At 36.6% G+C, this 15,065-nt stretch overlaps 1 protein-coding gene across 20 annotated transcripts in view; it reads left to right on the top strand.

Moving 5' to 3' along the window:
• Positions 1-15,065, top strand: part of CLOCK (clock circadian regulator) — a 135,758-nt gene that overhangs the window by 102,984 nt on the left and 17,709 nt on the right. For all 20 annotated transcript variants that reach the window (XR_004350041.1, XR_004350040.1, XM_032632896.1 and 17 more), the window contains 5 exons: positions 510-657; positions 1,215-1,290; positions 10,278-10,419; positions 12,184-12,284; positions 12,820-12,909. Coding sequence is in view for 18 of the 20 variants with exons in the window: in XM_032632896.1 (XP_032488787.1) it covers positions 510-657; positions 1,215-1,290; positions 10,278-10,419; positions 12,184-12,284; positions 12,820-12,909 (557 nt within the window). In the remaining 2 variants the exon portion in view is untranslated. The remainder of the gene's footprint in view (positions 1-509; positions 658-1,214; positions 1,291-10,277; positions 10,420-12,183; positions 12,285-12,819; positions 12,910-15,065) is intronic.

The raw sequence follows: 15,065 nt of genomic DNA, 5'->3' as shown, positions 1-15,065 counted from the left end.
GCAAAACCCATTTGTTGCTTAATATCATTAAAAGGCTTCCGAACTTAAAATCTACAGAGAATGTTTTGGGAAATACTGTATGTTCAGTTACTTTAAATAATTAACTTTTTCTGATTTTGGTTAGTTAAGGTTTAGAATTAAATGCCTCAAAGATGCTGTACTTGTGGGGGCCGGGAGGGTGGGTGGAGCCCAGGTGTGATTACTTACTGCTGTTGCCCTCAGTATGTCTTAGCAGGAGAAAGTCAGTATGTGAATAATTTATTCTTGAGTATTTGGAAATTTATTGTATGTGAAAAGTATCTAAGACCAGCAATAACTGGCTGTAAATTGGGCACTGTGGAAGATATGCTAATTGCTGTCTCTACAGAATAGCATTTTCTTATAATTGATGTACTATATGTTATTGAAAAGCCAGAAGAAGAATTATATATATATAGATATAAATGTGGGTGATACCTTTGGCTAAAAATCTAATAATATGAATCAAAACATATTTCTTTTCTTCTTAGTAATGCAATACGGGAAAGGCAAATCATGTTACTATAGGTTCCTGACCAAAGGACAACAGTGGATTTGGCTTCAAACTCATTATTATATCACTTACCATCAGTGGAATTCAAGACCAGAGTTCATTGTTTGTACTCACACCGTAGTAAGGTAATAATTCTTTTTACAGAATTTCTGAATATAGAAACATCCATAATGATTCTGGAATGTAATTTTATGTATAACTTATTAATGAAGTACAAAGTGATTTTTTTCACCATTTTTGATATATATTTCAATTTATTATTACATTTACTTATAGGCATTATATAGAAAGAAATACAGTACAGATATGTAGAAATATATAATTCTTGACATAAATTTTATGGTTTAGAGCAGATGTTGTAACTGTCTTTTATGTACCACAGTCAGTCATGTAAAAGGAGAACTGGAGTAGATAAAGCATACTCTTCCCTTGTTTAATTCCTCTTAATTTAAGTTCTGTGTGGTTATGGATCATTTACAGTAGCACATAAAACTTTTGAGATATGTAGAAAAATGGAATTTGAACTAAGATATACACTGTATGTATATGTTTTAGGTTTTTGTGGTGCATAGAAAATTTGTGATGAACAAGTAAGACACATAACAAACACTGAATGGTTGCACCTCTGCAGTATTTTAAATGAATGATCAAACACTGAAATTCTGTTTTTTACCATTTGTAGTTATGCAGAAGTTAGGGCTGAAAGACGACGAGAACTTGGCATTGAAGAGTCTCTTCCGGAGACAGCTGCTGACAAAGTATGTTATCCTACAGTTTTTTTAAATTATTCTTATTTCTTCCCAGTGAAAGACAAGACTCAACAAATATTTCCTTACTTGTGACAGGGTTATAACTATGCTTTACTATTTATTTTTATATTAAATTTAATATCTTACAACCTTGTGTGCTTCTAAAAAAGGTTTGAAGGGCTGCTATTTAGTGATAACTGTATGAGAGACATGTATGATCTCAGATTTAAACTAACATTTGTTACAGTGTGCTAGGCTCTGGCTAGGTTTTTATATAATTTACAAAATGTCATTTATTTCTCAGACATCCTTATCTGAGTAGGTGATATCCCCACTTTGAAAATATTAAAACTGAGCTTAAAGACTCATGCCTGGCAAGTTGAACTCTGGTTTCTCTTTTCATTGTATCGGGTAGGAGTGTAGGATATTAGCTACCTATTGCTGTGTAACAGAACTTAATGATGTAAAACAACACACGTATATTATCTGACAGTTTCTGTGAGTCAAGAATCCAGACACAGTTTAGTTGGGCCCTCTGCTTCAGAACTGGTCATGAGGCACAACGTTTCAGCCCAGGGTCTCTCACAAGTCTGTAATCAAGGAGTCACTGGGGGCCACAGTCATCTCAAGGTTCAACCTAGGCAGAATCTGTTTTCCAGCTCACTTAGTGGTTGTTGGAAGGATTGGGTTCCTAATGGGCAGTTAGACTGAGGGCCTTGGTGCCTTGCTGGCTGATGGCCAGAGGCAGTCCTCAGTTCCTTTCCAGGTGGCCCTTTCTATCAGAACAAGTATGCAAGAAGATCTAGGGAGAGAAAAATCCAGCAAGATTAAAGTCAGTCTTTTGTAACTTAATCACAGAAGTGATATCCCATCACTTTTGTCTGTTCTGTTCATTAGAAGTAAGTCACTAGATCCAGCCTACAGTAAAGGGGAGGGATTATGCAAGGTTATGAATACCTGAAGGTAGGAATCATTATGAACCGTATCAGAAGTTGCCTACAACAAGTATTTTTGACCTGTAGAAAAATAAGTGGAACGAAAAGGTCCAGAATGTATATTAAAAAATGAGTTAAAATAGGCAGCATGCCAGGGGACAGAATGGGAGGATGTCATTCAGTCATTCAACAAACCTTATTAAGTACCTTCCATGCACAGTGAAGAAAACCATCAACGAAATGAAAAGGAAATCTACCGAATGGGAGAAGATATTTGCAGATGATACATCCAATAAGGGATTAATATCCGAAATATACAGAGAACTCACAGGACTCAGTAACAAAAAAGAAGTCCAATTAAAAAATGGGCAGACAACCTGAATAGACATTTTCCCACCAGACACATGAAAAGATGCTCAACACCTTTCTAATCATCAGGGAAATGCAAATCAAAACCACAATAAGGTATCACCTCCTACCTGTCAAAATGGCTGTTATCAAAAAGAGAACAAACAACAAGTGTTGGCGAGGATGTGCAGAAAAGAGAGCCTTCATGCACTGTTGGTGAGATTGTAAGTTGGTGTAGCCACTGTGGAAAACAGTATGGAGGTTCTTCAAAAAATTAAAAACAGGACGACCTATCAGTTTCACTTCTGAGTATTTACCTGGAGAAAACAAAAACAGTCGAAAAGATTTATGCACCCATGTTCATGGCAGGATTAATTACAATAACCAAGATACAGAAGCAACCTAAGTAAAAATGTGGTACATATATACAGTGGAATACTTTGCAGCTGTAAGAAAATGAAATCTTGCTATTTGCAGCAATATGGATGGATCTTGAGGGCATTATGCCAAGTGAAATAAGTCAGAGAAAGACAACTGATCTCACTTATACATAGAATTTAAAAAACAAAACAAATGAACAAACAAAACAGACCCATAGATACAGAGAACAAACTGGTGGTTTCCAGAGTGGGGCGGGGTGGGGGGTGTGGGCTGGGGCAAAATAGGTGAATGGGATTAAGAGGTACAGACTTCCAGTTGTAAAATAAGTAAGTCACATAGGAATACGGTTAATAAAACTAATAGCTTTGTATGGGGACAGATGGCTACCAGACTTACCATGATATTCATATTTAAATGTTGAATCGCTATGTTGTACACCTGAAACTAACAATATTGTGCATCAGCCATACTTCAGTTAAAAAAGAAGAGTGCCGGGCTTCCCTGGTGGCGCAGTGGTTGAGAGTCCGCCTGCCGATGCAGGGGACACGGGTTCGTGCCCCGGTCCGGGAAGATCCCACATGCCGCGGAGCGGCTGGGCCCGTGAGCCATGGCCGCTGAGCCTGCGCGTCCGGAGCCTGTGCTCCGCAACGGGAGAGGCCACAGCAGTGAGAGGCCCGCGTACCGCAAAAACAAAAACAAACAAAAAAAAAGAAGAGTGCCAGGAAGTACTGGACATCGCTCTAGCTGCTGAGAATATGGCTGATGCTCTCATGGGTCCCATATGAAAGAATTTTTCCAAAGAGGCTCTGTCTGCTCAGTGGAGGAAAATCCACCATGTTTTTAGTGAAAGAAATTTTCTGAGGAAAGTGCTTAAATCTAGAGTTCCTTGAAATAAGGACTATCATAGAAACCAAAGTAATACATATAGAGATTGTTCTCTTTACTTCTTTTTTTCCCCTAATGCCCATGTCCAATCCTAGGAAATTCAGCTAGCCCTACTTACAAAATATACTCCAACTATGTCTCCTTTCTCCCCACATTAATGTTACCACCATGATCCTCCTGAGTTTAGGGAAGAGGTCCACTTGCGATATATTTTTCAGAAATGTCCATGTGTGGATGGTTTTAGTCAGGAATCTAAACATGATCACCAGGGGAATGAGTGTAGAGAGAAGATGATCAGGCACTAAGCACTGGGGCACTCAACATTAAGACGTGAAGGGGTCAAGGAAGAACCAATCACAGGAGACCAAGGAGAAATATCCACTGAAGTAGGAATAATACCAGGAAACTAAGTTGTCCTAAAAGCCAAGAAAAGAAAGTGAGCGTGTCAGTGAGGAGTGAACAGTCAGCTTTGTCAGGTTCTGCTGAAATAAGTTAAATTAGATGAGTACTGAGAATTGAGCATTCAGTTCAGTAACATGTATTCATTGATCAGTAAGAACAGACCAGGTGGAATAGTAATATGAGGGAAAGCTTGATTAGAGTGGGTTTAGAAGAGAGTTTTCTGAGACAAGGGGAATTAGAGATGGTAAGTAGGGAAGGGTTTTACTACAAAGAGGAGAGAGATCCGGCAATAATAGGAAGCACTGGGCTAAGAAGAAGCTTTTGCTTTTTAAGGTGGGAGAAAAAATAGCATATTTGTATATGGACAAGAATGGTCTGAAGGAGAGAGAAAAATTGGTGATAGGAGAGAGAGCAGTAGAAATGCTAGAGCAGTGTTCTTGAGTAGGTGAAAGAAGATGGGATCTAGTGAATGGATTAGGCTTAGCTAGATAGAGGAGCAGATGATTTCAGCTACAGAAGGAGTCGGGAAACTATGGCCGTTCGGCTTGATCTGGCCCTCTGCCTTGGTTTGTAACACCCACAAGCTACAAATATGTTTTTACATGTTTTTAAGTGATTGAAAAAAAATAATGTTTTGTGACACACAAAGATTATATCATCAGATTTCATAGCCACACTCAATCGTATATTGCATATGGCTGCTTTTGTACTACAACGGTTGAATTGTTGTGACAGAGACTGTGTGGCCCACAAAGCCTAAAATATTGACTCTCTGACCCTTACAGAAAAGTGTGCTGATCCCTGAATTACAGTAACATGAAGAAGGGTAGAATATGTGAGTATGTATGCTGGTAGGAAGGTTGATATAGTAGTGGAGCTGTGGCATTTCTCTACAGTGAAATAGGAAGTGGAGTTTGGGGTTTGAAAAGAGGGAAAAGTGTTGAATGATTTTCTAGGAGAGTGAGAAAGTGAATGGACAAGGGAATTTTAGTCTGTTTGGCAGGCAGGATTAAGGACTCATTGAGGGTCTTGGTCATTTATTTAAAGACAGAACGACGGTTAGCATGTGTGTTTCTTCAGCCATGTTCAGCTGTGCAGGAACAGATGTGGAATAGGTTAATAATTGGGTTTCACCAGCACTGGTATTTTCCTAAGGGAGTATGGTGAAGGGAGATACGGGCAAGGGAGTTGATGATACACTCAAGGGTGTGTCTGATGATTAACCATCATTTTAAGCTGGTCAAAGAGGGAAGAGAAGACAAGAGTGATTATGAAACTGTGGTAGAATTGATGTATTTTAGGTTCCACTGAAGGATTATTGGAGTTGGGATACTAAAGGGAATGAGGAAGAAACAGGGGGAAAGGTGGTTAAAGCGTAGGATGTTTGAAACTGAGGTTATGGAATGCTTATTTTTATTGATTATGACAAGGTCTAGGGTTTAACTATAAGAATAAGTGATTGAGGACAAGTGGATGTCAAGGTCTTCATCAAGGAATAGAGAAGTCATGGTGTCGAATATGTGAATGTTGGTAACCTAGGAATTAAGAATCAGTGAGGGCAACATCTAACATCATACTCAGCAGGAGAAAAGCTGAAAGCATTTCCTCTAAGATCAGGAACAAGACAAGGATGTCCACTCTCACCACTTTTATTCAACATAGTTTTGGAAGTCCTAGCCACGGCAGTCAGAGAAGAAAAAGAAATAAAAGGAATCCAAATTGTAAAAGAAGAAGTAAAACTGTCACTGTTTGCAAATGACATGATTCTATACATAGCAAATCCTAAAGATGCTCCCAGAAAACTACTAGAGCTCATCAATGAATTCGGTAAAGTTGCAGGATACAAAATTAATACACGGAAATCTGTTGCATTTCTATACACTAACAACAAAAGACCAGAAAGATAAATTAAGGAAACAATTCCATTTACCATCGCATCAAAAAGAATAAAATACCTAGAAATAGACCTACCTAAGGAGGCAAAAGACCTGTACTCTGAAAACTATAAGATGCTGAAGAAAGAAATTGAAGATGACACCAATGGATGGGAAGATATACCATGTTCTTGGATTGGAAGAATTGATATTGTCAAAATGACTGTACTACCCAAGGCAATCTACAGATTGCAATGCTATCCCTATCAAATTACCAATGGCATTTTTTGCAGATCTAGAACAAAATATCTTAAAATTTGTATGGAAACACAAAAAACCCCAAATAGCCAAAAATTAATTAATTAATTAATTAATTAATTTATTTATTTATGGCTGCATCAGGTCTTCATTGCTGTGCGTTGGCTTTCTCTAGTTGCAGTGAGCGGGGCTACTCTTCGTTGCTGTGTGCAGGCTTCTCATTGTGGTGGCTTCTTTTGTTGAGGAGCACGGTCTCTAGGTGCTCAGGCTTCAGTAGTTGTGGCGTGCGGGCTCAGTAGTTGTAGCTCGGAGGCTCTAGAGCGCAGGCTCAGTAGTTGTGGCACACAGGCTTAGTAGCTCCATGGCATGTGGGCTCTTCCTGGACCAGGGCTCGAACCCATGTCCCCTGCATTGGCAGGCAGATTCTTAACCACTGAGCCACCAGAGAAGCCCCCAAAGCAATCTCGAGATGAAAAATGGAGGTGGAAGAATCAGTCTCCCTGGCTTCAGACTATACTATAAAGCTACAGTCATCAAAACAGTAAGGTACTGGTACAAAAACAGACTTACAGATCAGTGGAACAGGATAGAAAGCCCAGAAATAAACCCACACACCTATGGTTAATTAATCTATGACAAAGAAGGCAAGAATATAAAAAGACAGTTTCTTCAGTAAGGGGTGCTGGGAAAACTGGACAGCCACATGTAAAAGTATGAAATTAGAACATTCTCTAACAACACACACAAAAATAAACTCAAAATGGATTAAAGACATAAATGTAAGACTGGATACCATAAGACTCTTAGAGGAAAACATAGGCAGAACACTCTTTGACATCAATCACAGCAATATCTTTGGATCCACCTTCTAGAGTAATGAAAATAAAAATAAACAAATGGGACCTAATTAAACGTAAAAGCTTTTGCACAGCAAACAAAACCATAAACAAAATGAAAAGGCAGCCCACAGAATGGGAGAAAATATTCGCAAATGATGCAACCAACAAGGGATTAATCTCCAAAATATACAAATAGCTCATGCAGCTCAATACCAAAAAACAAACAAACAGCTCAACCAAAAAAATGGACAGAAGATCTAAATAGACATTGCTCCAGAGAAGACATGCAGGTGGCCAATAGGCACATGAAAAGATGCTTAACATCGCTACTTATTAGAGAAATGCAAATCAAAACTACAGTGAGGTATCACCTCACATGGGTCAGAATGGCCATCATCAAAAAGTCTACAAACGATAAATGCTGGAGTGAGTATGGGGAAAAGGGAACTCTCCTGCACTTTTGGTGGGAATGTAAGCTGGTACAGCCACTATGGAGAACAGTATGGAGGTTCCTTAAAAAACTAAAAGTAGAATTACCATATAATCCACCAATCCCACTCCTTAGCATGTATATGGAGAAAACCATAATTCGAAAAGATACATGCACCACAATGTTCATTGCAGTGCTACTTACAATAGCCGGGACATGGAACCAACCTAAATGTCCATCAACAGAAGAATGGATAAAGAAGATGTGGTATGTATACATAATGGAATATTAGCCATAAAAAATAACTAAATAATGCCATTTACAGCAACATGGATGGACCTAGAGATTATCATACTGAATGAAGTAAGTCAGACAAAGACAAATATGATATCTCTCATATGTGGAATCTAAAAAATGATACAAATGAACTTATTTACAAAACAGAAGCAGACTCTCAGAGAACGGACTTGTGGTTATCAAGGGGGAAAGGTGGATGGGAGGGGTAAATTAGGATGCTGAGGTTAACATATGCAGACTACTATGTATAAAATAGATATTCAACAAGGACCTACTTCCCTCCATTATAATGAGGAGGGAAGAGAAGAAGGTTATGTTCATATACCTGGTATGTTAATAGGTAGAGTTACATATTTGGTGGTGGCAAGTATTCTCATCGATATAAGACAAAGCCATCAGTTGAGAGAGGGAGAAAGAAGCTTAGGAACAATGGGAAAGATATGGAGTAATTGTGAAGAGTAGGAAGATGAGCCCACTAGAAAACTTAATGTTTCTGCTTAGTTTTGAGTATCTTTTTTAGGTTGGCGGTCATTTTAGGTTGACTATAATTGTCTCCAAAGGAACAAGTGAGCTGGAAGGCTAGGTAGGACAGGGCTGGTTTAAAGTTAGATTTTAATTTGTGCTCTTAGAGGTGCTAGAGTATCTGGTAATGACAAGGAGTAGAGATTGAACGCGGTAAAGTAGAGGAAAAAGTTTCTTGGAGACGAGGAGTTCCTAGAAAGCTGAGAGGCCAGGACAGGATATTGGATGAATCACCAATATGGATATTGAATTCTGGAGAAAGGTCAGAGTTGGTGTGAAGAAGATTTTGAGCAGTCAAACACGGAGTTCCAAAGATGCTTTTAGTGCCTTGTCTGTAAACTTAAGTGTCATCTTAATTCTGTTGGGTTTTTTTTTTTTTTCACTTTTTCTTTTTTCTGATGTGGTGAAATATATGTAACAGAGTTTACCATCTTAACCTATTTTAAGTATATAGTTGAGTGGTATTAAGTACATTCACACTGTTGTGCAAGCATCGCCACCATCCATCACCAAAACCTTTTCATCTTTCCAAACTGAAACTCCATACCCATTAAACAGTAACTCCCCATTCCCTCCTCCCTCCAGCCCCTGGCAGCCACCAATCTACTTCTGACTCTGTGAATTTGATTCCTATAGGTACCTCATGTAAGTGGAATCATACAGTATTTGTCTGTATGTGACTGGCATATTTCACTTGGCATAATGTCCTCAAGGTTCATCCATATTGTAGCATGTGTCAGCATTTCCTTTTAAAGGCTGAATAATATTCCATTGTATGTATACACCACATTATGTTTATTCATTCATCCATCAATGGACACCTGAGTTGCATCCATCTTTTGGCTATTGTGATTAATGCTGCTATGAACATGGCTGTACAAATATGTGTTTGAGTACCTGCTTTCAATTCTTTTGAGGATATACCCAGAAATGAAATTTCTGGATCATATGGTAATTCTATATTTAATTTTTTCACGAGCTGTTGTTACGGTTTTCCATAGTAGCTGCACTGTTTTATTTTATACATTCTTGTCAGCACTGCACAAGGGTTCCAGTTTCTTCATATCCTCACCAACACTGGTTATTTTCTGTTTTTTTTTGTAATAGCCATCTTGATTGAAGTGGTATTTCTTGGTTTTGATTTGCATTTCCCTAATGATTAGTGATATTAAGCATCTTTTCATGTGTTTGCTGCTTATATATCTTCTTTGGAGAAATGTCTCTGCAAGACTTTTGCCCATTTTTTAACTGGATTTTTTGTGGCAGGTATTTTTGGGTTTTGTTTTTTGGTTTTTTTGTTTGCTGTTGAGTGGTAGGAGCTCTTTATATATTCTGGGTATTAATTCCTTATCACATAAATGACTTACAAATGTTGTCTCCCATTCCATGGTGCTTTTCCACTTTGTTTATAGTGTCCTTTGATACACTTCTGTTGCCTGTGCTTTTAGTGTCATATCCAAGAAATCATTGCCCAATCGAATGTTATAAAGCTTTTCCCTTTTTTTTTCCTAAAAGTTTTATAGTTTTAGTTCTTAACGTTTAGATCTTTGATCCGCTTTGAGTTAACTTCTATATATGGTATAAGGTAAGAGTCCAGCTTCATTCCTTTGCATCTGTTGTTTCTTTAAATAGAGAATGAAACCAAAACTTTCTGGCTATTAAAATTTTTTTTTTTCATTTCTTTACCTAATATTACACAGGTACACTTCCCTTGTTATGGGGTAAAAACTGATTTGGGGGAGGAGGAATTAGCAAGCAGTATTGCTAATTTGGTAACTCTGAACTGAACCACAAGAAAACATTTATTTTACTCTTGTCTCCTTAGAGCCAAGATTCTGGGTCTGATAATCGTATAAATACAGTCAGTCTCAAGGAAGCATTGGAAAGGTTTGATCACAGCCCAACTCCTTCTGCTTCCTCCCGGAGTTCAAGAAAATCATCTCACACTGCAGTCTCAGACCCTTCCTGTGAGTACCCCAGCCTGAAAGCAGACTTCCTTTAAAGAGAGTCCTTCTGAATTGTTTATGTTGCCGGTATCAGCATTTTTCATCGACTGCCACTTTCAAATGATAAGTGTTTACATTTCTGAAATACACTAGCCTTTTCAGTGAGCAAGAGGCACATTGCTCACATCTAGCGAAGAGTTAAGTTTATAAAGTAGCCTATAGAATATGTAGGTAGTAATATTGGTCTTGTTATTTTTTAATCATCCCTCAAGAAGAAAGCAAAACTATTACAGTAATTCCTTTTTTATTGGTAGAGCCAGTAAGTAGTGCTCTTTGAGTTTGCTTTTTGAAAGTGCTTTGTGTGTATCTTGTCTTTATGGAGACTTACATAACTGTCATTAAATTAATATCCTTTTTAATTTTTTAAAAAGAGTCTAGCACCTTTGTTTCTCAGAGTATTAAAACTATATATAATGAAAAAGGGGGTTGTCTGAACTACTCAACATTGTGGGTAGAACATCAAAAGAGGTTAAATATAGAAATTTCTGAGATCATAGAAAAAAATTTTTTCCCTATTATAGCTATTTCTTCCTTTTAAAAACCAAATTATTTTACTGTGGCAAGAACACCTAAAATGAGATCTACCCTCTTAAATTTTTAAGTGTACAGTACATTATTGTTGACTATAGGTATGACGTTGTACTGCAGATCTAGAGCTTATTCATTGTGCTTATCTGAAACTTTATGCCCGTTAATTAATAATTCCCCATTCCCTGCTGCCTGGCCATTGGCAGTCACCATTGTGCTCTTTGATTCAATGAATTTGACTATTTCAGATACCTCATATAATGGAGTCATGCAGTACTTGTCTTTTTCTGTCACTGGCTTATTTCACTTAGCATAATGGCCTCAAGGTTCATCCAAGTCCCAAACTGCAGAATGTCTTTCCTTTTCCAGGTTGAATAGTAGTATTTCACTGTATGTATACACCACATTTTGTTAATCCATTCATCTGTCAATAGACATTTAGATTGTTTCCATACCTTGGCTATGATGAATAGTGCTGCAGTGAACGTTGGAATGTTAGTATCTCTTTGAGATGCTGATCTCAATTCTTTTGCATAAATACCCAGAAGTGGGATTTTTAGATCATATATGGTAGTTCTAATTTTAATTTTTTTGAGAAGCATCCATACTGTTTCTACAGTGTCTGCGACATTTCCCATCCCCACCAACGGTGTGCAAGCGTTCCAGTTTCTCCACGTTCTTACCAACACGTCTTCAGATTTTTTTTGAACAGTTTATAAGCTGGATTTTTTTTTAATTGAAGTATAGTTGATTTACAGTGTGATATTTTTGATAATAGCCATCCTGACAGGTAGAGGTGATATCTCATTGTGGTTTTGATTTGCATTTCCCTGATTAGTGACGTTGAATATTATTTCATATATCGGCTGGTCATCTCTATGTCTTTTTTGGATAAATATCTGTGCAAGTCCTTAGGCCATTTTTTAATTGAGTTATTAGTTTTTTTTACTATTGAGTTATAGGAGTGGTAACCATTTTTATATTTGGAGTTTTCCTATTTCAGATATTTTCTTTGTCCTTAAAAAAGAAGTGATTAAAATGAATCATCTTGTTGTCATAGACTTCACTTTTATTGAATAATTTAGAAAAATAACTCAAAAACCACTTTTATTCACTGAAATGCGTTTTGAGATTGATCTTTGAAAATTATATTTTATAAAGTACTAATGCTATTCTGTTTTTGTTGACCAACCTTAGCTACACCTACAAAGATCCCAACGGATACTAGCACTCCTCCCAGACAGCATTTACCAGCTCATGAAAAGATGGCACAAAGGAGGTCATCATTTAGTAGTCAGGTAAACTCTACAGGTAGTATTCTTCTGAATAAAGATTTATTAAAGGGGAAAAAAACATCATCTAAATCTTCAGAAATTCATTTATTCATTATCCCTTTCTATGAAATTCAAAATAGTTGTTGATACATAACACTTACTCAAGATCTTTATTTTTCTGTGAAGTAGTTGTCAAACATACCAGTCCTTTTGATTATTTTTCAGGTAAACTGTTAGATTTTTTTTTTTCAGTTATGGAAGACTGATAATTTAGAGCCGTTTTATATCTAATTTCAAATACCAATCACTTTCAGTAAAGTCCAACCAGCTTTTATTGGGAGCCCATGCAAGGTAATGTGGCAGGTGCCTTGAGAGACAAAAAGATAAATAGGGAATAGGCATTTCCAGTTTAGAGGGGGAAGACATGCCTATACTCAGCTAAAAAAGTATGAGGCTAACTGTAATTCAGTTATAAAGATGCCATGGTGATATTTCTGGTGGAAGTACTCATTTATGGGAGTGATTGTCACCCCAGTGTTATTTTCTGTTTTGCTTCTAGTCCATAAATTCCCAGTCTGTCGGTCAGTCATTAACACAGCCAGTGATGTCTCAAGCTGCAAATTTACCAGTTCCACAAGGCATGTCCCAGGTATTTCTGTTTGTTTCAGTTAAGTATTTTAAAATTATAAATTGTTTTTAAGCTACTAGAGATTTTTAAAAGTACATACTTACAGGGCAGTAAATCTCAGCTGTGGGCATTTAGAATATCTGGGGATTTTTTGATTGTCAATGATATTGGGGTACCACTGGCCCTTTAGTCAGCAAGGACCAGGGGTGCTAATTGTCTTTTAGGGTGTGTGACAGTTTTGCACAACAAAAAACTATCCTGTTTAATCCCTATTGAGAAACAGTATAGGCAGAAAGATACTAAAGATGAAATGTAGCTGTTCATTTTGTTCTTCTTATGGATAGTGGAAGAATTGAGTAATTTTATTCATATATTCATTCATTTGTTTATATACAGGACATTTATTGAGTTCCTTGTATTATCAGATATTGCAGGTGCTGGCAGTAAATATATCTGTACTAAGAGACTTTATTACATCTAGAGGGAAGGACAGTTAACTACAATACAATGTACTATAGTCTATGCTCAGGGTCTGAAGTCTTGATATGTGAGCACATTAGATGGACCCTTAATGCAGCCTGAGGAAGTGAAAGAGAACTTCCTGGAAGAATTGTTACTTGGACTGAGTCCCAGAGGAGGCTTAAATATAAAAACTAGCAAGACAAAGGAGAGGTATTGCAAAAGTGACACTTTTGATTATAACTTCGCAACTTGTCATTTATGACTGCACTCATTCAGTGCCTCAGACACGTTAAAAATACTACTAAGTTGTGCTAAAAATAATCCAAAAGTTTCTGTTTGGTGTTAAAGATATCTTAACAGTATCTTAATTTCAAATAATGATAGTTAGCAATAGGTAAAAACAATGTTTTTCTAAAAATACCCTTATCATATGTGGTTATTTAAATTATATATATATATATATATATATAACTATAGCTATTATATATTATGACACTTGTACAGATATATTGGCAGTGCTATAAATTACCTAAATGTCATAATCTTGACCTTTAGCAACATATAATTGTGTAAGGTATTTATAACAGCACTGTATTATTAAATAGTATCTGGAGTTGCAGTAGTTTTTATCAGCACTGAGTCCTCAAAAGCTTTTTATTCTGAAGGGTAACAGAACTTTTTATGTAAATATTTGACATATTTTCAATATTATTAGTTCATTAATCTCAAGATACTGAATAAGCATTTCTTAACATTGTAAAGGAATATTTTCAAGAAATAAATAGTATCGACTATGTCAAAAATGTTAATAGGTATTCAAATCTCGTATTTCATTCAGTGATAAAGCCAAGCACTCTGCCTCTTAGTTCTGTGATTTTATTTCCCGTTATTCTGCTTTCTGTGTTTATTTTTATTTTCGTATTTGTATTTAATAGAAATCCTTTAAGTGGTGACAATGTAATGTTTACCTAAAGGTATAAATAACTTTAGTTAGGATAAAATATATTTGTATGACATAAATATAAAATTTCAAACAATGAAAAATTAAGGCATGAGGGTATTAAACTTGTAACGTTTTCTCACACCTAGTGTAATCTAATGTATGATTTGATCTGGTATTGTCAACTTCAGAAGTCAGAGTCGTATACTTTGAAAAGTAATATTCAGTGTTCTCAGTACAAACTTTTGAAGATAGAGTAAAAAAGCTTTTGGGGGGCATTTCTCACTTTTACATGAATTGTAGGAGACTATTTTAAGATTAAGACAGATTTCCAATACAGTGAAATTCTTTCTGCTCTTACACTGTATCCTGTGCAGAATATTCCTGGAATTAAGTAAACGAGCTTAAGTGGTGAATCAACAAATGTGACTAAGTTTCAAGCAGTAGTAAATAGAAGCTGCCTATAACTCAGGTGAAACAGAGAAATAAGTAAGATTGAAAACCTTATTTACTCTGTAGGTAGAATACCTATGCTTTCATTCATGTATGCATAATCGCTTAGTCTTTAAAAGCCTAGGTTTTGTACTTGTCTGAGAACAATTTCATGGTTGGTTATCTGTCAGACTTTTACAACTTTCTAATGTCAGATTTTTATAACTTTCTAATGCACAAAGAGGACTTTCTAGGGATGACAGTTTGATGTGAACAACTCTAGGTGCAGGCTGCTTTTTCAGTTGTTAAAGAGTAGAAATGAAGTTCAGTGACTTGTTCTAGC

This window comes from Phocoena sinus, chromosome 5 (assembly GCF_008692025.1).
Source record: "Phocoena sinus isolate mPhoSin1 chromosome 5, mPhoSin1.pri, whole genome shotgun sequence".
Lineage (NCBI taxonomy): Eukaryota > Metazoa > Chordata > Mammalia > Artiodactyla > Phocoenidae > Phocoena > Phocoena sinus.
The sequence above is the reverse complement of the archived record's forward strand: the minus strand, read 5'-3'. Positions and strand labels throughout refer to the sequence as shown.